The sequence below is a fragment of the Coturnix japonica genome, chromosome 5, assembly GCF_054131305.1.
Source record: "Coturnix japonica strain WE chromosome 5, WE-NBRP24, whole genome shotgun sequence".
NCBI lineage: Eukaryota > Metazoa > Chordata > Aves > Galliformes > Phasianidae > Coturnix > Coturnix japonica.
The window spans coordinates 5443511-5466440 of NC_140667.1; the positions used below are offsets into that span (position 1 = coordinate 5443511).

The 22930-nt window shown below is 39.6% G+C and overlaps 1 protein-coding gene across 13 annotated transcripts in view; it reads right to left on the reverse strand.

The window, feature by feature from the left end:
• KIAA1549L (KIAA1549 like) overlaps positions 1–22930 on the reverse strand; it is a 99731-nt gene that overhangs the window by 39144 nt on the left and 37657 nt on the right. For all 13 annotated transcript variants that reach the window (XR_001555377.3, XM_085549903.1, XM_085549901.1 and 10 more), the window contains 10 exons: positions 21824–21936; positions 19900–20119; positions 19154–19287; positions 18613–18775; positions 16101–16160; positions 14696–14847; positions 13349–13520; positions 10581–10744; positions 5187–5377; positions 2236–2363 (listed from right to left, as the gene is read on the reverse strand). Coding sequence is in view for 12 of the 13 variants with exons in the window: in XM_085549903.1 (XP_085406029.1) it covers positions 2236–2363; positions 5187–5377; positions 10581–10744; positions 13349–13520; positions 14696–14847; positions 16101–16160; positions 18613–18775; positions 19154–19287; positions 19900–20119; positions 21824–21936 (1497 nt within the window). In the remaining variant the exon portion in view is untranslated. The remainder of the gene's footprint in view (positions 1–2235; positions 2364–5186; positions 5378–10580; positions 10745–13348; positions 13521–14695; positions 14848–16100; positions 16161–18612; positions 18776–19153; positions 19288–19899; positions 20120–21823; positions 21937–22930) is intronic.

A 22930-nucleotide genomic window follows, 5' to 3' on the forward strand; every position in this document is an offset into this window, starting at 1 on the left:
GTTCCTACTTCAATAGGCATTTGGTATGAAAACTCAAAAGCCAAAAACACATCTGCACATGCATATGAGAATAAACATGAGGCCAGTTCTGTAATTCTGGTAAGGCCATTTCCTTTTCCATGACCTAATCTTCCTTCTTAGGAATGGTTCTAAAAGGGTTGTATTGGGGAATTCTCTTATACAGTTATGCTTCCAGCAAGAAAATTTCCATCTCTTCCCCAGGAAACCATGCTTACCCCTCTCTATACCTTCTCGTGGAAACCACCAGCTGACCACAAAACCACCTAAGGCCACAGAAATGAAGTCCCTCTTGAAGTAGCTGGGGTCCCTGCACATAGAGTGTTTCATGCACAGGTTCCTTCAAAGCCAGAATAACCACATGGCAACAGCTTGTTTCTCCCATTTTGTATATAATAGACACATAATATACTCTGCACCATTGCTTTCTAAAGAGGTAAATCCTTCTCTTTCATTCAGCCATTAGAGTTCCAGATCTTGCTATCAGCATGTGGTAGGAACAAACGGCAAGGATCCCCAGTATAAACGGAGTATGGATGGTTTCCCTTATGGTACTAGAAATTATTTAGCTCCTTTGCTGCTCCAAACAAGGAAGACCTTAAACACAGTAAAAAACCATCATCATTCAGACCTTGTTTTATGGAAGAGAGAAGACAGAAGGTAAAATAATCAAGAAAGAAAGCAGTTATTAGTTAGCAGAAATTGAAAAGTACATAGTTATTGCTGTCAAATAAATTTGAAGCTAAAATGAAATGAATATTTGAAATAAAGGATTGGGATTGCCACATATGACATGGAAATGTTTCTTTAATAAACAAGTGTTACATTGTAGATAGAAATGTGCTACAGCCCAGGATGCTAGAGGTGCTCGTCAAATTTTTAACAAGAAACTTCATGCTCTCACCAGTTTTCTTGGAGGATTTTAAAGCTAACAAAACAAAACATGTTGTTACAGGACTGGAGTACAGTCACGTGTCTATTAGAAAAAAGCACTGCAAGTAACAGACACACTAATGAAAGAAAATGAACAACTTCTTTGTGTGAATTTGTAAACCTGTGTGAATCTCATTATAGCTGACTGGAAAAGAGAATACTATATTTACATCAATTATACAGCTCCCACAAGATGCAGTGCTCTGTGATAGATGTATAGAAAGAAACGAGGTCACTTATAAAAAGCAGTATGATTTTCCTGCACAGAACAAAGGCCATCTCTGATGCTGTGTATCTGCCACCATAATGCACTGTATTTCTGCTAAGGCAGCAAAGTATTTCTTTGCATAACGCTTCTGTATGATTAAGATGCAACGATGAATAGACAGCATAATGTCACACCAGGACTGCCATTAGGGAACTCCACAGAGGCTGCTCAGGTGACTTAGTGGAGAAAGGAGACACTAAGATTTTTTTCTTTACCTGAGTCCTCACTTCCACACATACGTTTTTAACAAAGAAGAATTAATTTCTGTTACTGACAGAAACTAATGAGGCCAAATCCAATTTAATTCCTTCCCTTTAAGGGGAAGTGATCGATTGGTTCAAGCCCAGTGTTTTCTATTCATGTGGAAAATACAGCTATGGAAGCAAAGTCGTAACTCAGGAGAAATAAACAGAAAGACTGACAGAAGAAAAGCAAGGAATAAAGGGGAATGGACCCAGCTCTCAGCAAACGTTCCTGATACATCCCAGGTCACAAATCACCACCACCAACCAAGGGCTTGCAGAAAACATCCAGCGTAGCATTCTAAGAGCATCAGGAAAAGCCAGCTTAAAGTGCTAGCAACAAAAAAGCTATGATGTGGAGAATCAGAGACAGAAGTTAAAGCTCTGAACGTCTCATACCTTTCAAATTCATTTCTACCTATTTAATTAATCGTAATCAGAGAAGTAATTTAAATGAATGGCCTATATAGAAAAAAAAAAAAAAAAGAACCATAAACCCAGTCCACCTACTAGGCATCACTGCATCCACATTAGTTTGCTGGTTTAAAGATAAATAAGAAAAAAGAAAACTTGCAAAGGCCCATGCATAAGAACAGCATACTGCTTCGTGTGAAAGCAATGAATAACCATAAGCAGCAAGGGGCTGCCCAAAAGAAAACCTGCCTGAAGGACAGCTAAAGGTACAGGAAGATGGCTGTGATACATTCAGTGCTGCTGTGGGTACAACGACAGGGCAACTGCGAGCAGCTTTCACCAGCAGTAAATGCTTCTCACCGTTTCTTTTCCTGCCTTCGTCCTTTGTCACTTTCTGCGGTGCCACGACTTTCTGCGGGGAGCTCCGGCTGGAGCTGGGCTTTCCCGACTCATTGCTGATGATGGAGCCGTTCTGGCTCGGGGACCGGCTGCAAGTAACCATAGCAACAAGGGAGGCTGTAAGTTCTTCTTCACAAACCTCGTTTCAAGGTTATTTCATCTGCACAGTTTGCACCACTGAGTTTTCAGGTCCGATTTTGTACCGAAACAGTAGAGAATAAAAACGGCATGCACAAACACGGAAAAAACAGGAACAGACTGATGGTAGGAGAGCACTGCTCCTCAGTTAGTTCAGGGCTGATAGGCATGTTAAGCAACACTGAAAGCAGGCACTTCTCATGCACAACCCCCACAATGACAGAAGCAGCACTGCAGAGGACAGAACTCCCTGTTTTTAATTCTCTGTCTTTACACAGCTAAAACGAACAAGACTCCTGCTTTTATAAATACAGCTGAAATAATTTGTTATTTAGCCTGCAACGGCACACAGCTATTTTCTCATCCACAATGCAAAATTCACTAATTCCCTTATCTCCTTTTTATCTATTTCCACTTAACGCAGTTTAACCAGCACCATTATCTGCTGAAACTCTGAAGAAAATGTTCTCTTTGTGCAGGCATTGCATCTCCTTACACTAAAACTGCCCCACACTGGCTGAGGAGGGAGGGTACAGCAGCTCCCATCAACACTGGCTCTCAGCAAGGAGCAACCCTCAGAACATGCAGTGTACCTCAAGTTCTCTTCTTTTGGGGGTGGGCAGATGACTCAGTCTTAATGCACAAGTCAAGAAAAATAGGCCAGATTTGGTGCTACTCCAAATCAATGCATGATGTCAAATTGTTCCTAGAGGTGAAACTTGCGATCTATGGGCTTGCATAGTTACACATGCACCTATCTACACTCTAGATCGTCATGGCTGGTGAAAGGATAATTTAAACAGGCTGCATCTAAGTTAAAAACCACTCACAAGGACTTTTGTTTAGAGAGAGAAATCCAACCAATTGTATTGCTGTCAAAATAGCTTTATATCCACAAAATGGTATCAAAACAAAACTTCCATGAAGATCAACCCATCACTGCCATATTGAAACATTCGTCTTCCTCTTCTTCTGGCTGCCCTATCCATGTAAGTAAAGAACATTTACTGTAGTCAGAATGGGAAGGTACAAGTATGAGGAAATACTTCCTAGAGACTCCCTTTTGAGGATAGCCTGAGAGGAAAGGCGATTGACAATGGTTTTTCCCAGCTCCATGACTTCAGGGGAACTCAGCACACACAATGCATCAGCTCAGCTTGGGGATTATCTTGTGAAGTTCTACTGAGAATAAATTTTCTTAAAAAGAATTTCACCCCTGTAGATCTCCTTGTCCCTGCTAATGAAGAGTCCCAGTATATAAGTTATTCCAGGGACAGACCAGTACCTGAAGAAAAGCTGATCTACTTGGGAACAAGGAAAAGAAACAAAGTATAGATAGCTTGCACAATTATTTCTGCTGCCAGTAAGCTAAATATTCCTCTTTTTAAAGCAATCATTGTACTTATTATCTCTGAAGCTTCCTTCAGCAATAATACGAGAAGATATTCTGATCAGTTACCAGCCACTTCATGGCAGTTTGATTTAAATTGACCTTTCCAGACTGCAAAGTAACCAGAATGAAAGAGCAAATACATAAAGGTCAAGAAATATTTCTTCATCTTAAACAATCATTAAGTTCCATCCCCAGACACAACTCAGGAATGAAAAGAGACTGCATTTCTACATGTTCTCACTTACTCAATCACCCTGAAGGAGGTAAAAGTAACTCTGAACAACAATTTGCTAACAAAGGCACACAGAAGCATTACAGGTTCTGTTTGCTTTTGTAAAGAGAGTAACTTTCCCAGTGAATTCCTGATTCTTCCTGATTCAAGATTGCTAATCAACATTTGCTTAAAAAATGAGCAGATAAAATAGGGGGGGAGGGGGGGGGATCCTACACCCATTTGAAGGACTGAGGTCAAGTTCCTAATCGCTTTTTTTTAAGACTATTATAGGACAGGTTTACTTGTGAGTGTGTGTTTCAAAATGGCTCTGGAGAGGTTGAAAAACATTTTAAAGAACATTTTCTGCAAAGGTTTATCTGTGAGAGCACAGCACCAGGAACTGCAGCCAGTATAATGGTGATCTTTCATTTTCTCCGAGGAAGATTCAGGGTAGACCTTACATAACAGTTCCTAATGGCAGTGAAGTACAGATCCCTCGATGAAGCTGTAATGATTCTGCCATTGGAAGACCTTAAAGAAATTCAGGCAGAGGTATAAGTTGACTACATGGTGGAATACATCAAGTATTAGATGGGTTCCTGGAGGGAGAGCTTCTAACGTGTGATCAACCCTAAAGACTTAATTTGAAGAGATTGTAAACCTGAGAAACTTCACTTTAGAAACTGATGTCATCTAGTCTATTCTTACACACTCCAAAGTTTTGTCCTGCTATAGATACTTCGAACCCAGAGATCTTGCTTTACTGATGTAAATCCGTGGATATTTAGTGTTTGCTCTTCAACTGATGGACTGATGCAGTCCGTCAGTAATTCTAAAGAAGCTTAAAGCAAAAGACAAGGCTTCTGTGACTATATTTGAGGAATGACTGGTGTTCATGCTCCAGATTCAATGTTTATTTTAGGCCAGCATGCACAAGACAGACACTTCCCATTTAATTCCTCTACTCACCTACAATCTGTGGAGACTTCATTTTATCTTTCATTTTACAGCAAACTTGCACATCCAGTACATACTAATGTTACACCAAGAATATGTCATGGAGGAATCTGCCACACATAGTGCTTGGGTACCAAACCTTTCAATTTTCCCTAAGTAGTGGCAACATGTAACCCATTAACCCCTCAGCAAAAACACACAACTCCATACCTTTTCCTTGTTTCATTGGATTGGGCTGTTTTAATGGTGCTTCCATCCTGAGTAATTTCTCTCTCCTGGGAGGCAGGGGCATCTCTGACTGGAAGTGGAAGTACGACAGTCTCCTGAGTTACTGGTAAAACTTCATCTTCAGCTCCCTGCTGACCTAAATGTTGCTTGGCATAGTCAAAGCCTTGTACTGGCTGCAAAAACAAGTGGAAGAAATCATTTCCAGAATGCATCATATCTTAAAATAAATTTCCACTTGAATATACAATTTTCCACTACCCCTTTACTTCTTTAATCAAATAAACTAAAGGTGAAGATGTGTAGATTGCAATGCAAATGACCAACAAAGCAACTTTTCTGATAAGATCTCCATTACACCCACTTTAAATGTGATTAATTAGTATTAAACTTGGCTAACCTTCCTTCCCCTGTCTGAACACCCCCAGAATTACCTATAACAGACAACGCAAAAGTAAATAGAAACCAAAATAAAATATAAAAAGGGGAGAAAAACAATATAGAAAATAAATAATTAAAACGTTCTCCATGAATAAAAATCTTCTGTTTCCAAATGAGGGGAGAGTAATTTATTCCAGATCAAGACAAAGCAAAAAAGGCACAAATGAAAGTTTCATGGGCAAGATTTTACCCCACTCTTCCCTCCACCCCCTGCCCCCCCACCCAAAAAAAAATTATTCTTCGCAGAGTAGTGAAATCACATTCCCTCTGGCTTTCAAGTTGCCTACTGGGAATGTTCCTATTGATTTTACTTGTTTCTCTTGCAAAGTGGCATTTGCAAGAGGCTTGCAGCCCTGGCATCCAAGTGCTGTGTGCCCAGCCTGAAGCCATGGCTGTGCTTTCCCTGCTGCGTCTGCAAGCAAAAAGCAGAAATGACAACATGTTCAGGGCAAAGCAGCCACTGAAAGGTGGATTCTCCCAGAGGAGAAATTAAATAATTCAAGCAAAACTTAAAAATGCATTTTCTATTGGGAAGAAAAGACATTCCTGGCCAACACTGGGAAAAACACGTAGTATACAAAAATGTTCTTGCTGCATTTAACTGAGTTAATTTGTCCCAAAAATACGTATTCTTCCTGAAGAAGAAAGATTATTTGTAGACTGCTAAGAAAGAAAACATCAAAAAACACTTCCAAAGATAGGCTGCTTTTAACCCTCAAATTACTTTGAGGAACTCATCAAAATCAGACATTCAAAACCAAGCAGTCCCTCTCAGGTTCCTGTCCTGCTACCACTGAGTATTTTCATTCCAGAAGCAAGTCAGACCAATAAGAAATCTGCTGATTTCTTGTAGAAGAAATCCGTGTGTAGAAAAAGAATGAGCTCTAAAAAAACCCAACCATTTTCCCTTGTTCTGTCCCTTCCTGAATCTGGGCTACTGCTAAAAATACAGATAAATTTCATAAGCAGTTTCAGTCTGAAAAGGAAATGCTGTGTTCTTCTTAAAACAAAAAAAAAGAAACAATTTGTTGTTTCTGGAATTCTGTATCGTGTTCCCCATCTCCTGCTTATACCAAGGCTGATGATCTTTAATGTGCTCAAGCACTTCAGAATTCATCTGATAAACAGCTCCAGTGTATGAAGGAGACACTAATTGGGCTAACTGTTGTCTAGGGAGCAGACATCTCCATGCATTGGCACGACAGATCTCGCTGTGTATCAGAGGAAAACCAATTCACCATCACTACCCCATGGCAAATAGTGATGCTACCACCCCTGACAGCCTTCTGCTTGCCCTCCTCTAAAGGCAGGGGACCTTAAAAGCAGCCACTAGCTACTAAGGGAGGAAAGGAATGAGAAAAGCAAGTAGTAGCTGTGCAAAGACAATTAGCAAGAGCTACTGCACACCATCCTAGACAGTAATACTTTTATTCAACATAATGCTTTTCAGCCTTAGTAACTATGCTAACCATTTAGTCAAGACTATCACAGTTACTCTGCAAAAATAGACAACAAAGAAGAAAAGATGATTAAGTCAGATATTTCTCCATGCTTATCAAATAGCAGAAGACACAACTTTGAATTCATACCTTACTTTATAAAAAAAACAGCAGAAGAGACAGAATATGAGTATTTTTACAGGACTCTACAGACTCCCAGCTTGTATGTGCCAAAGGAACAAAATAAAGATTATTTTAATCTATATTCTACTTACCACCATGTCTGGTAGCAAATTGCATTAAGGAAGAGCTGAAAAAGCCATCCTCATCAGCAGACATATTGTGTTAAATAAAATTTGATCTTGGAACCCTGCTCTGAGAAAGTCCACAGGAACAGATGGCTTTACCACCCCTGAAGGGAACTGGCAAGGCTGAATCACGATCAGGCAGTGCTAAGGCACAGAAAGCATAGGTGTCCAATATGGCCACAGTACTCAGAGAGACCGACGGAGGGAGATTTGAATATTGTTTTTGAAATAAGACATGATTAGATGATTAAATTACATTGCCTGGAAAAGGGTAGAATGAACATGGAGAACTGTCACTGGGACATTTTTCTTCAAAGTGATTATGAAAGAGGCACTGATATTTAAGTAAAGAACAAAAAAGAAAACGAAGAGAAGAAAGGGTGGTTAATCTCTCCTTCTGCATATATAACCACAAACACAGACAGTGTCTCCGGTTTCTTTTTTCCATGCCCTTTACCAAATTTATAGTGGCTGTTTTCTCATGGCCTACATTACTTGTTTTCGCTGGTGGGTCTTAGACAGCAGATCTGATCTCTGTTTACATGCAAGCTTATACCATCATGCATAAAAGAAAGATTTCAGTTTACAGCCTTTGAAAAAGCATGCTGTGAATTCAGAAGCAAGAGAGGTAAATGCTAACATCTGCCCAAAACCTGAAAGGAAAAACAGCATCTCAGAACAGAAGCAGCATTTCAAGAACATTAAGATAAATTCCGTATAGAATTTTACCTTTTTTTTTTTTTAAATTATTTTTTTCTTCTTTTAATTTTTTAACTTTTTTTTTTTAAACTTTTAAAAAGCTGAGGAAAAAAAGAAGGTAACATTGCTACTTCCCTGCAACTTAGTCCTGATGTCACTGGCTCCTCAGCCAATTCAGAACGGCAACAAAAACACAACACAATCCCTAAGACACTATAAAATATACAGTACAAGAAAGGTCATTTTTTAAACCCTACTTATTTAGCCGTCAGTCTGTGAGAACAACAAAGTCATTCCTAAATTACCAGGCAGATGCAGCAATCCCGCTGTTACATCGTACCCCACTCTGCAGAAGGATATTTAAGCTGGGCGTTTCATTTCCCCTCCATGCTGTGTTCAGGCATCCTACCCGCTGACATGGGACGAGTGAGTCCCTGAAGGGCTGTGGCAGGCAGCTCTGCTCAGTGAAGAGCTGCAGCATCCCACTGCTCACGGCAGCAGGAGGACTGCAGCGATGAACAGGCTGCTCTGCTCTGCCAGCTCCCTTGGTACAAGGGAGCACAGTTCAAAAACAACAGCTGAAACCCAAGGCTGTTATGCATCCCATGACATTCTCCTCATATTCAAAAGGTACCAAAAACATTCCAGTGATACAGAAGCAAATCTCAGGCCTGCATAAACAAAACATTAAAGCTGATCCTTAAATTAAAAATCACTCTGCTGCGACCACACTTATCAGATCAGATGCAGCATTAATCAAGCAGTTTCAGGTACTTTTCTAAGCAATGAAATATCATACAGAATTATAGAATGGCTTGGGTTGGATGAGACCTTTAAGATCATGTACTTCCAATCCCCTGCTATAGGAAGGGATACCTCTCACTAGAATAGGTTGCTCACAGTCCCACCCAGCCTGGTCTTGAGTGCTTCCAGGGAGGGAGCATCCACAACCTCTGGGTAACCTGTGCCAGTGTCTCACCACCCTCACAGTAAAGAATTTCTTCCTATATATTCATTCAAAATATGATGTAGACATGACACCATCAGCTACTTGTATTGCCAAACTGCAGAAAACTACAGTTTAGGCAGCTACTGCTACTCCTGAGGTCACTAATGCTGGAATTAAAAATAACAATGAAACTGTCCCTATCAAAATGATCTTATAACATTATCTTCCTGTAATATATTCCCTAGTCTTATTTTAAGTAAAGATACTGTAATCAGGAAAGACAATAAGCAGACCATTTCCATCCTACTGCTGGATTTATCCTTTATGGTCAATATACCATTGTATACCCTAAGCTAGATCCGGCTGAACCTTTCTGATGGAACCACCTTTGTGTAACTAAGCACAAATCAATTTAGCTTTCGTTCCAAAAGGAATCACTTTCTATTTAATGAACTAAATTATATTTTGAGTGTCAAAATATAACAAAAATGAACTGAAGAAGATTCTATACTTGCACTGTAGTTTGGCTCAGGAGCACACCTTCGTAGTAAATCTCCAAGTTACCTCCACTGGCCATACGTTGATTCACACTGTACCACAATCTCAGGGATCACGAACCTTCTTTCAGATTAAAGAAAAATAGGAAATGTACTCCACAAGCCAGCCAGCCTGTTGCACTGAAGTTACCAATGTGAGCAAATCACTTGAAATGAGCAAAGGATGGATGCTGGCAGCTCAGCACCAATTGTTTTGTTCTGCAGATCCAACTCCTGTGTGATCACGCTGACTGCTGGTGTAAAATGCAGACTGAGGGAACAGGTTTCCACCTGATCACCTTTACCTCATTAGCCTTATTAAATCTTCCTTCTTAGAGAAAAGTCAAAACGCAAAATTCTTTTTCTTTCTGTAGTGATAACTGTGGAACATAAAAATGAGCTCTTTTTCTATTGCAGCTCCAACCAGCAATCTCTTTATTAAATAGTAACTTCACTCAGCTGTAATGTACCCAGTAACGACAGCTCAGAACAATGTACAAATTAGTCTCCTTTTGTACTTCAGCTGGGACCTGAGATTACAAATAGGAATTAAGATGTGCATAATATTCACAGCAGACCTCTAATAAAGCACAGTCTGTATTTTAGACATTTCAGTGAGACATTAGGAGATATTGCAGTGATATTTTTTTGTGTGTTTGAATATTACTTGTTTCAAATTTCCAGATCTAGTCCTTAGCCCTACTTTGGTAATAAATAGATAAGCATATTGGAAATGACACAAAAATGTCCTTTATGTATCATTTTTTATACAGCTGACACCAGCTGTACCCATCTGCAGCTGTGCTAAGATGAGGAGAAAGAACCTGTCATATGCATCACACTTTCAGCTCTCACCCCAATCTACAGTTCTCAGCAAAGCTGAAACCACAATAATCCTGCTGTCTGTTGCATCAAGAAACTGAAGAATCCTTCAATTACATCTAGCAGAGAATCAAAGAACTTCAGAAAGCAAAGATATGTCTTGGACTTGCAGATCAGCCACTCACTTTAGCTCTTTGAGGCAGGTTCATCATGGTATCTGGTTTGAAGTCATTCTTGTTTTTTCTGCACAGAACTGCTGTAATGATAATGATGATAACTGTAACCACAGCAATGGGAGCCAGTACCGCTGCAATGATCCACAGGTTGTTTGGTGGGTTCTTCACCACAGCTACAGAAAATTGCAAACCAACACTGGTAAGTTTCACTGTATAAATTAAAGGCGCAAACTGCTTCTAATAGTGCCTTCAGCTGCCTCCAGATAATGATTAGTATAAGAGGAGTGCTAGTACCTATTTATGCCTTTATATTTCTTAAGTATAAATAAAAGAATCAGTAACACCATTTGATCCACATACCCAGCAGCAAAAGCTGTCATCAGCTCCCAAGCCACGCTAGATGACGTTAGATATCACTCAAATATTCATTTACAGAATTAGGAAAATTAATATTCTTTTTTAGAGGAGACATTTAAGTAATACATCCTTTACTTTTCAAAACACAACCAGCTTACAGGAAGATAGTATATGTGCTGAAAGTATACACAGAGTTCATGCCCAGTAGTACAGTCTTAATAGCTCTACAAGAGCAAATTGGCTCAGCTTTTTCAAAGACAATGAAGCTAAGCGTGCTAACAGTCATTACTGACACCAGCAGGGCAATAACAAAATGCTTCTCTTGTGCTCTAGGAATATATTGTCATAGTTAAGATCAAAATTAATCCATCATTTCTGAAGGAGAATTGGTAAGGACGGAAAGAGCTCTCTGCAGATATATTAATAATGGCACGAGGAAAGATCCGTTTCAGAAATAGAGTAGTACTTAAATGCTTTTAGATTCCATTTCACCAGAGTAAAGTCTTTTAGTATGCATGCTGAACTCATACTCACATCACAGAGCCTCCTGTTACATAAACCTGTTATCATTGCATTTCTCTCTTGAAAAAACACCAGATAATCTCCTTAGGATTTTGCATTTTCCTTCAGTGAAAATATTTTGTGGACTTCAACACGCTTTCTCTATTTATTTTTCTTTGCCACTGTTTGCTGGCATGGATAGGCAATTGTGAATATATCAATGTAAAGTAGCCTTTTCTATTTCTTTGGGGACTAATGCTTTCAAATGTCATTGAGCTTATTAGCTTGTCAGAGGCACACAGTGTCTTTCAGGATCAGACTGAATGCACACCATAATGCTCTGGCTCTGCAGCAGTTATGAAAGCCAGCTGAAAGTGTGTTCAAAGACTGAGCTTATTTTCACTGCATTTCCGCACCTCCTCGCAACACCAATGCAGTTTGCTAGGCTGAGCAGGGATAGCACCATTATGTACCTGATAGTAACTGTATGCTTACAGATGCTCCAGAAAATCAAGCTGAACCATAGGATTAAGTGACCTTTCAAGGTTCGCTTCTCAATGAACTTGTATAAGTCTAAATTAATAAATGAAAAGGAATGAAAGGGCTGTGGGGAAGGAAGGAGAATCTGAATTTTATCAGAAAATAATCATGTTAATTCTGTGAGCAGAAAATTATTGAAGAAATACGACTATTATCTGCAGAGGACACATAATAAACAATGACATTATGACAAACAGGACTAACATTTAGGAGTCCTGGTTTTAGATCCCAAATTCAGTTACTAGCTTCAATGATATCATCAATAAGTCATTCCGTTGCTTATGCAAATTCAACAGGATTTTAGTGGATTTTGAAGCAAGCTTTTGTTTTGCTATAACTCAGTCCCTCATCTATGAAGCAGGAACTTCTTTGTTACTACTCATCTGCCTAACCAGACCATGAACTCCTGAGGGTAGATGTGTTTTCTTACTGCATTCTGGTGCAGAACCTCTCAATCTGCTGCAGCAGAAATTACGAGTAGAAGTGAAATGCACATGAAATATTTTCTTTGGGAACATAGAGGCTGACTATAAACACTGTGTCTAAAACGAGACAAATTGATTTCTTTCCTTCATAAAGTATAAAGATAGTTCTACCTCCTACATTTTAAGCACTCTGGCTTTGGAATCTCGGTTACCCAAGGTCAGCATTTCCACTTCTGTACAATTTCTTTACAATATTGTATGCATGCTTAACTTTTCTGAAAATCTATAGGTGAATAAAGTCACCTTAGCAGATCATAGAAGTACAAAGTTAGATCATCTGTAGCAGCTGTTATATAATTACCTAAACAACCATATAAGTAACTCCACGGAGTCATAAAGCTGCCATACGTTCTCTACGGCTGCTTCAGCAAAAACAAAGCCACTAAACATTCTCACTGAAAACAAAGTAGTTTAGATTTTAAGTGCTAGGCTTTATGGAGGCAAGAATGGAAATCTGCAATTTTAATCCCATAAAAGTCAATAACAGACAAATCAAGGATCAGGTACAGTATAGAGAACATTCCCTGGAAATTATACCATACTTCAGCCTTCTAACTCGATCATATGGATTTGGACGATACATCAATTACTTTTTATACTAGCTCCTTCTTTTCCTATCCTTGTAATACTTGTAATTATTTCAGAATTACTGCTCCTTCAGGCAGAGAGATGGCTGAAGTGATGGCCCCAGAAAGTCCCATTTTATATGCTGTTTAACCAAAAAGGAGATCCAGAATGGAAATCTGCTCTGTAAGTTTAATTCCACCTGGATCAACACCTGAGACAACTGAGAGATTCAATTAGTTGAAGGCATCAATTCATACATTAAGCAGTCATTAAAAAGGAAAAAAGAAGAGAGAGATTAGCAGAGAGAAATTTGAAAAGGACTCTTACGATCAGCTTGAACTTGAATCACATAACCCAGTGTCAGGGCCATTCGCTGGGAGTCAACAGTACTCAAAATTTTGGCAGCCGCCGTGCCCAGCAAAGGTTTCCCATTGTATAAGGTATAGTATGTCAGTTCAGCTGGCTCCTTGGGTCCTGGAATTCGTTGTATTTTTACCATCTTCCAGAAAAATGAGAAAATGAGAAAAAGAAAAATAAGCCATATTTATATCATGTCATTACAAAACCAGCAAGAAGTTACGTGAAGGCAGTGCATGCGGATCGTCAGATCTGATATAAGTATAAGCCGCAGGCAAATATTAGAAGAGGAGCAGAGTTTCCCCTCTACGCTACAGACTATTAGGATTAGTGAGGAATGACTGCCTTCATGAAAATCCTTAAACATAATCCTAATGCAAAGGAAAGGCATGCAGTAAAAAAAGAGAGGTTCAAATGCTTGGACAACACAGTCCCCTGTAAAAAGGGAATTCTTAAAAACCTACTGTTGAAAACCACGCTACTGACACATTACAGCTGAAAATTTGCCTCACATTTTACTGCCACATTCATTATTTTTGGTGCCAGGCTAACTGTGCTTTCTCAGTTTTATTCAGGAAAAAAAAGTGGGCATTTGTTTTCATGTCTCTCAACAAGCAATTCTTGAACAATAACACAAAGCTGAAGGATAAAAACACAAACTTGTCATGGATTTTGGAAAAGACTTTCTCTTTGAATACCCGGCAACTACCATCATTTGGCTGAATTAGTGAGAAAGCAAAGTAGGAATGTTCCAACTAAATGAATGGTAAATATTGTCATGTAGTAGAAAGATGATTAATAAATTACTCAGGGCTCAAATGTTTACCTCACAATGTGATCTGTGGACATACGATTGTATGACTAACCTTGTAGAAGGACTGCCTCATACATCTTTTCAACAAAAAGGAACAATTCTACCCTTACTGAGTTATTCCAATGGTGGAAGAGCTAAGAAACACTTTTTTTCCCCACAGTTGAGAACAAAAATCAGAACTACTCATTATGTGGAACAGATGACTTCATGCTAAAATATGTGTATTGTATTAATCTTCTCAGCAACCAAAAGACAAAATATTTGTTAAAACTGAATATCTAGTGATAACTTCTAGAATATGAGAGACATGAAAACATGGCTGACTTCAGCAAAAGGAACCCATTATTAATACCATGCATATTACACACGCTCCTTGGGTGCTCGTGAAAACAGATAGGAAAGCTCAGCACTGTTAAAGAGCTCTCCCCACACATTCAGGCAGCATGCATCCAGACAAAAATCTCCAGAGCACATTTAGGTGTAACTGATGTTGGACTGCTCACCTGTACAGTGTAGCTGCCCACAGTGGTGGCACGTTTAAAGCGCCTTCCTTGTTGATGGGACATCATGAACAACGGGGCCAAGCGCTGCTCCATTAATCTTGCAAAGCTCTGATTGTTCAGTCCCAGTAATGCAATATCAACCCCTTGTATAACTGCAGGAACGGGGAAAACCACACATCAGCACAGACTCAGAAAAGCATCTAATCCGTAATCTCCAGTGTAGAGGTCCGTGAAAACCAGTTTGGGACCTGTCTGGCTTTATGCTTATCAAAGGAACAGCCAGATGCTCCTGTTAGGCAAACAGCAGGGCTTTTTTTACCCAGCAGTTTTGAAATCTGAAGTTGAAGCTCTACACAATTGTTTAAAAATATTTATATTTGGGAGCATTTATCACTGAATAGATATTTCCTAAATGCTAATGAATGTAAAGTAAAATATACGCTAAAATTACACAGAGTTCAATTAAGTGATACAGCATGCTCATTTTGTTCATAACTATGCATGATTTTTCAGTGTTACTTAAAAATTCATCTGGGAACATCATTAGGAGCTTTTTCCTTTGTTTTCTGAAAACACTATTTCCATTGTAAGACCAACAGTATTCCACCACAGTTAGTGCACAAGGGCAAAAAAAAGAAAAAGGAGCATTAATGGACAACTAGCACTTCAGAGGGTGATTTTAACCTGGAAATTAGGTGTAGACATAACAGGCACCAAGTCACACTGGATACTAGAAGGAGATTACAGAATTTAAGCCATTTCACATCAGGCACCTTTTCCTTCACTCCCCTGAGCATTAAACCATTCCAGCTACAGACACGCTGATAAGAAGGCTTTGGGATCTACTGACTCAAAGATATTGGAAAAAGGGTCTCTCTCCTGCTTACTTGTAAAGTCAGGACTGAAGGGGAGACTGACTGCCTGAAGGGGAGCCTGATACCAGTGAAATGACCTTTTTTTTCTATAAACAGAAAATTATGCACTTAAAGCTTCAGGTGTAAAACACAAAAGTTCCCAGACTCAGTCAGAAGATTCTAACACACTTCCCCGGGCTTAATAGATCACCTGTTTTTTCTTCCTGGTTTCATCAGCAAGCCTCTTTTGATTTCAAATTTAAACCCAAGTCCCAACAACTGTGTTTAAATTCTGAAAATAGCTGCTCTTATAAACACTTAAAACCAAAATGACATAAATTCTGAGGCAAGCTTTGGCTGCCAAGATGACAAATCACAGTCACGTCCAAGAGTAACTTCGGATACATTTGTCCAGCTGAATGCAATGGAAGCGTTCAGTGGGCAACCACTTATTTTTATATAAAATTACTGTACCAATGTGTTACTATAATTGAGTACTAAAAGTTGTTCTCTCAATTGCACAGAAGACAGAAGGAGATTAAAAAAAGTACCTGTGATCACCCAGTAGTCTCTAGTTGACTCTGAGACATCAAGGTTTGGATATTCCAAAGCTTTAAAACAAAAGTAGAAATGATTTCATAATATTCCAATATCTCACACATTTTATGTGCCTGAACAACACAGCCACACATCAATAAATAAGATTGATCTCCAGCTTTTTCACAAAAGTAGTTACATGACTGCTCAACCAAGGAAGAAGATCTAGAGACATAAAATTCAGGATTACAGTTTCCCATCCGTCTGAAAAAGGACACGAAATCTAAACCGTGTAGGTGCTGCTGCACAATATAAAACAAGTCTCCTGCTGCCATAATATTTGCCAGTACACTTTCTGTGGGTAAAGCCAAGGATTAACTATTACTAAAGATGATATATGATATGTATATCTCCATGTTGTATACATCTCTGCTGCTTTCTCTACATGATCAATCCTCCAGGAATATAAGAAAACTTTCCATGGTCATTCTGTGACTCAGTCCTTACTTAAGACAAAGCACATTGTCAAATATTATTAATTAAAATACACAACTGTCAGCATCCATTAACCAGAACACAGATCCACATAGACTACAAATGAGACTAACTAAACAGTGAAAATGGTTCAGAGTTGGGTACCGGCACACTGGAATCACAACCCACAGTGCAGCATTTAAGGTATTACTACCACATGCGCTTACGGCTGTGATGAACTGATGTTTGCCATTTTGATGTTTTTGTTGTGTTTTGCACCTCAAAAGTGCATTAGGCTGTGAAGTTTAACACGTTGCTAATTCTTTACACACATCAGCTTTTCCTCAGTCGATTTATGCAAGGTGGAAAGCATTATTATTTGGAACTTCTTCCAGGAAATATCTCTGTGCTTTCCACATCGATACACCACTATTAAGTTACCTTGATTTTTAAACTCCACTGTGGTTTGAATTAGTAAACACTGTACAATATCTGATCGTGCACAGTAACTGTTTCTGAAAGGAAATTTCACTGTATGTCCTGAGCTGCCCATTTCCATGACAGACTGTGAGGGCTCTGGAGGAGCTGCCAGAGTCCAGGGGGAAACAGCGTGCTCTGAAAGTGACAGCAACATTTGTCTGATAAACTGAAACCACTGCACCACCACATGAATAAGCATAGAACACTTTTCAAAGCAAACATTCTCACAACGCGTGCCATCAGTCTGAAGCCATAAATACTATGTGCACATTAAGATCACACTTTTGCTGTATACCTGCTGTGCTGGGAATAAAACCAAGAACTCCAGAATGAAATATAAGCCGTTACTTGTTAAAGGAGCACTTGCTAAAGACTCAGTTGGGTCAGTTCATCACATTCGAGGACTGGCAGAGAACTGCAATACCACATGAGACTCCTCCTTCATGACAAATGTCTTCTACAACTGCTGCATTGCCTTTTGTAAAAAGCACCAAGTAGTGCAAAGCCTGATTTGAACTGAAACTACATCTTTTGCAGCAGCAAAACTCATCACCAGGCATTTTCACCTAGTCATCAGGTTGCAAATATCTGATGTGGATAGGTAATGCCTCAAGATTAACATACGTTCCTTTTTCAAACATCTTCATGATCACCAGGGTTAGCTGTGATTCCCACCCTCCTCGCTCTGGAGAGGGATCACATATACCACACACTTGTTCATTGGGAAAGTACCTGATGAAGACCTGCAGGAGTGACTACCATTGGCAAGTATATCTTGTTTACAAACAACCCAAACAAGTAACTTGCACCTTTCCCCAGTGCTCACTTTCCATTATTCTGGTTCTAGTTCTTCTCAGAATCATAAAATAAACAAAGACCTTATTAACTTTATTTGAAGCTACAAATCTATTCAGTTGAGTATTCTGATCATAAATACGTTTGGCTCTACTCTCACATATCCAATCACCTCAGCACTTGCAAAATGAAAAGTTACAAACTACTCTGGCAATGTTACAGCATTATCAATAACTCCATGGCTACCAAAAGCTTAATCTGAACTTTAGGGGTACTTGGACACAGCAGATCAAATTCAGTAAGTATTGCATGAAGACACTTTACCTAAAGCTGAGATAAGCAGAGACATGCCCTTACTTAACCAGGTACCATTGCCATGCACAAATGTACCTAATCAGGTTTATTTACTTTCACTTCCAGTGCATAGATAACCTGTCACTACAGCAAGCTTAACTACACAGACTGATTTTACAAAGCAGATTAAACAGAAATCCACATGATGAAATGTTCCATCTCTTTATTCTTTCTAGAGAAATTTGCAAAGTCAGAGATCGTATATACCATACAGGCTGTATGATACAACTTCATCTAGCTCTTTGTACCTCTGATTCTTCATACTGGGGAAGTGCAAGTGAATTACTGACACATCACAAAAAGCAACACAAAGTTATCATCAAAATAACCTATAATCTGTGAGCTTCAAACCGAAGCTGTTTGCAATCTAAAGGCTTGGTGGTGGTTGATCCTACAGGTGTGTGTTGAGAAGCGCATACTTACACTCTGCAATGGTGAGAGGTGGGTAGGTTAGATAGAAACCCACCAGCTCTGCTGACAGTTGATTAAGAAGATTGCTGGAAATAGTGCCATTTAAAGTTGTGCTTTGGTTGTTGACTACATAAAACAGAGTGACAGCTTGAGAGACTTTGGAGGTATTCAAAATCTGAAAAAGAAGTAAAGAAATAACGTGTGGTCTCATTTCAGCTCAGTAAGAAATAATAACAAAAAAAATAAAGCACGTACAGAATTACTGGAGAAGGCAGAAAAGGTGCCTGAATATTCAGTAGAAATATAAAGCTGGAAGAATACCTTACACTTCATCTCTATTTGAATTTCAAAACAGTAGTTTTTCTATGTCTTGTATTTATAAGTTTACCTCCAATAAACAAAACTATTTCAGAGGAAAGCATAAACTTACTGTCATATTGGCTGCCAAAAGCATTTAGTTGAAATATATAATATGGAAATTCAAGTATACACATAACAAATGATAACCCAGAAACTTTAGCAACAAGCACTGGCAAAGCAGGCAATGCAGTACCTGAACTGTTAGATTGTTGCTGGTGTTCCAGACTTTTCTTTCGGCATCTTGAAAAGCTCTCTGTAACCTTTGCTCCATCGTCTGAACAAACTTGCATGACTGTATATTATCTGTTTGACTCACAAACTGCAGCTCTGGAAAAGGAACAGTGCATTTGTGTGAAGACAAAATACGCCTAGTAATGTAACCTTTGTGATGCCCAACTGCAGGTAAAAACAGTGCCATGTAAGATGATTTTATACCTTTTAAGCATCGTACTGATGCATAAAATGGTTAGACCAGGGCACTGCATGCACATTTACTCAAAGCTGGGTGGTGAGATTCACACTGAAACAGAAGTTACTCTCTAAAATCTTGCAAGCAATCAGCTTTTAGAAGGTACAATAAATTCTAATATTGATTCTCATTCTGCTTGTGCTAGGAATATATATTTCATGCACTCATACATAAATACATAAGAACATTTAAGGAGCCTCTTTACAATTGAAACTGTTGTTTTACAGAGCTGAGGCAGTGATTCAGGAAGGTAGCATTCTTCCCAAACTACCATCAGTCCTGCTGACATTGAAGGCACTGTCACAATGCAGATGAAATCAAAGCACAGGCGGTCTTGCTGTTTCTTGTTGTGGTGCTGCACTGGAGACCAGGAAGGAAGCAAGAAAGCAGAGGGCAGGACGAGCATCACCCCTCTGCGCAGGACCTCTAACAAAACACACAACTGTCAGCCTATGCAGGCCATCACTCACCTGTCTTCAGCTGGAGGTGGTATGCAGGAAGAGGCTTCCATGGCATTGCCAGGGCCACGATGGATTGAAGACTTAGTATGTGTTGCTTTAAGTCTGCTGTGGCATTGCTAATCCCATAGGCAATTAGTCTTTCAATTACAGCAGCTGGAATAAAAACCAGTCTCCCTCGTGTAACATAGTAACCAACTGTGATGTTACTTGATTGCTCCAAGATTTCCACCTAAAGAACACAGGGAAACCTTTAACATTTTGGTTGCAAATGCAACCCCTATTTGATGAAACATCTCATTCTGAATATGGCTCACCTGCAAGGCTCTCATCTGTACAAAACTAGTACCACACCTGACATGGGAATCACAGAACTGCTTGGGGACCTTTAGTTCCAGCCCATGCAACACATTATCTCCTTTGAAGGAGTACTGCATTGCCATGACAACTCACATATCTCCAATACAGGTCGAGGCTTCATTCACATATAGGTAAAAGGATACACTCTCTATTTTGAGCAGAATTACTTCTTTCACCTTCCTTGATGAGCATACCCCATTTAACAGCTTCAGGCTCAACACAAACTGCCAAAGAGGAGTGGAAACGTGTGTTCTATAGAACAGTACCCCAGCAACCTCTAACACTCAGCTGCAGAATTTCATGCAGGTTAGCTAGAAGGTGATGAGCATGGCTCCCCCCCTTATTCCCAGCAAAACATGCTCTCTCCCTGCTCAGGATTTTCATCCCTGTGGAACTGAACTTGTCAGACACTCAGTTTTCAATGGGAATGGACTGACAGCAATGACATCTCATTTACTAGCTCTGCTTTTGCAATTGATCAAGGCTAAGAACAGCAGCACTGCCGTAAAGGAAGAAACTTCTGTTGCAGTTTTTCAGAATATACCTAAAAGAAAGTTGCATTTCTCTTCAATTTTTCCAAATAAAATGACAAAGATGTTTGAATGGTCCTCATGTTTTCAGAGCCCAGAGCAGGTGTCAGTATCTGACAATAGCAGGACACAGGGAAATGGTTTTAAGTTAAAAGAGGGAAGATTTAGGATGGATGTTAGGGGGAAGTTCTTTACTAGGAGAGTGGTTAGGCCCTGGAACAGGCTGCCCAGGGAGGTTGTGGATGTGGATGCCCCGTCCTTGGAGGTGTTCAAGACCAGGTTGGAGGGGGCCCTGGGCAACCTGATCTAGTAAAGGTGTATGTTTGGTGGCCCTGCCAGGCAGGGAGGTTGGAACTACATGATCCTTGAGGTCCCTTCCAACCCGGGTCATTCTGTGATTCTGTGTCATCTATGTCTGCTTTCCATAAGAAAGGCTCAGTGCTCCTCTTTAAGAGGCATTCTGCATTCAGAGCCACTACTTCAACATAAAGCTGCAGCCAGGCAGAACTTTCAATCAGTCTGATTTGAATTTGCATCAAAAAAGGCAATACCAGAGTTAAGAAATCATCTCACTCCAAGACCCAAAACCAAGTATACATAACTGCCCACGTGTCAGAACTAATCTGGAGACACTGATGTTTTAGGTATGGGTGAGGAAGCAACCGGGGGGGTGAACAGAGTCCCATCAACCAACACTGAATACCTGTCACTACCTGGCCCAACTTCCTCTTACTACCTACCCCTCCACAAAGATATCTGCTACTTGTCTTTAACACAGCCAAGTCGCCCAAATGCATAAAGCCAACAGGCAACACAAACCTGTGAATTTGTTTGCAATCACATACTGGAAAGGAGATGGAATAAGACATAAGTGCTGATAGGATAAACAATATCACCAGGTGCTCCTCGGTAATAAGAAGCATCTAAATGGGAATAAATATGCCCAAGCCTGCAGCTTATAGTAACACTGCAGCCACTAACACAAGAGCCACTTAGTTACAAATGTTTATTATTTCTCTTCACACAGACAATTCAGGAGTGCTTACCTGAGTGCTGACATTTTGATTGAAAGCTTGTCTCAGTGCCTGGTTAAGTCCTTTTGTCACACTCTCCTTGAAGGCTTTGCTGATCATCATCCTCCTTGTGTTCAGAAACAGAACTGCAATGTGGCAAAAGCTACATGTTAGTTAGGCATTAACATTCTGTTGCTTCTATTTTCAATTCTTTTGTGTTGGGATAGGCTGGTGGAGATCGCAGAAGCCATCTACAACTTGCAGCAGCTCCAACGGGACTAAGAACTGCTGGGGCTCAGCAGCATCCCCACGGTCACCACTCTTCTGGTGACAATAACCCACTACTCCAAGGCACAGTCAAACCCTTGTGATTTCTTTAGCAACAACACTTTGCAATGCTGCCTTTCTGAAAGAGGTACGATAATGTTTGGTCACCTGTGGATTGACTGCTGCAGCCTCCCCAGAGGACAGGGCTGCTGCTACACAAGAAGGCTCCCATAAAAGACAACCACATCATTCCTTCACAGCCAGAGCTAAACAAAGAAACGAGTTATTCCACTGCTACAACTGCTTGCAATTTACCAACTATACACTTCGTTTACTAACATTTTCAGTAGCTTTTTCTTTTTCTCTTATAATTTGCTGAGTTCTACCGCTACATTGACACATTTTGAGTCATATTGCATACATGCTACTTCTATCTTCAGCAATAATCATTCTATTCATTATGCTAGTGGTATAAATATTTAGCAGCTACAAAAACCAATTATTTCACTGTCCCTCAGTATCACCCAAGATTATATATGCTCATAAATCCTTTTTTGATTCTTCTTTCCTTGCATCTTCCTGATATGCACATTTGCTGGTGCTGCCCTGTGCTATCATAAGGAGTTCATAGGAAGCCTGGGCAAGAGTTCTCTCCAGACCTATTTAATTTAGGGCTGTTAAAGTTATGGAACAGCAGTCTGTGAAAAAACACTCAGAGCTATAAGATGGTGTTCTGTTCATGCAGAGAGCTCAAAATTCTCTCATTTTGAGATGTGCAACTTTACACACTAGACGTTATATTCAAGTGAATCTTTAATGATTGATAGATTTAGGTATTCATATGAATACTTCATCCAGTTTTTATAGGTAAAG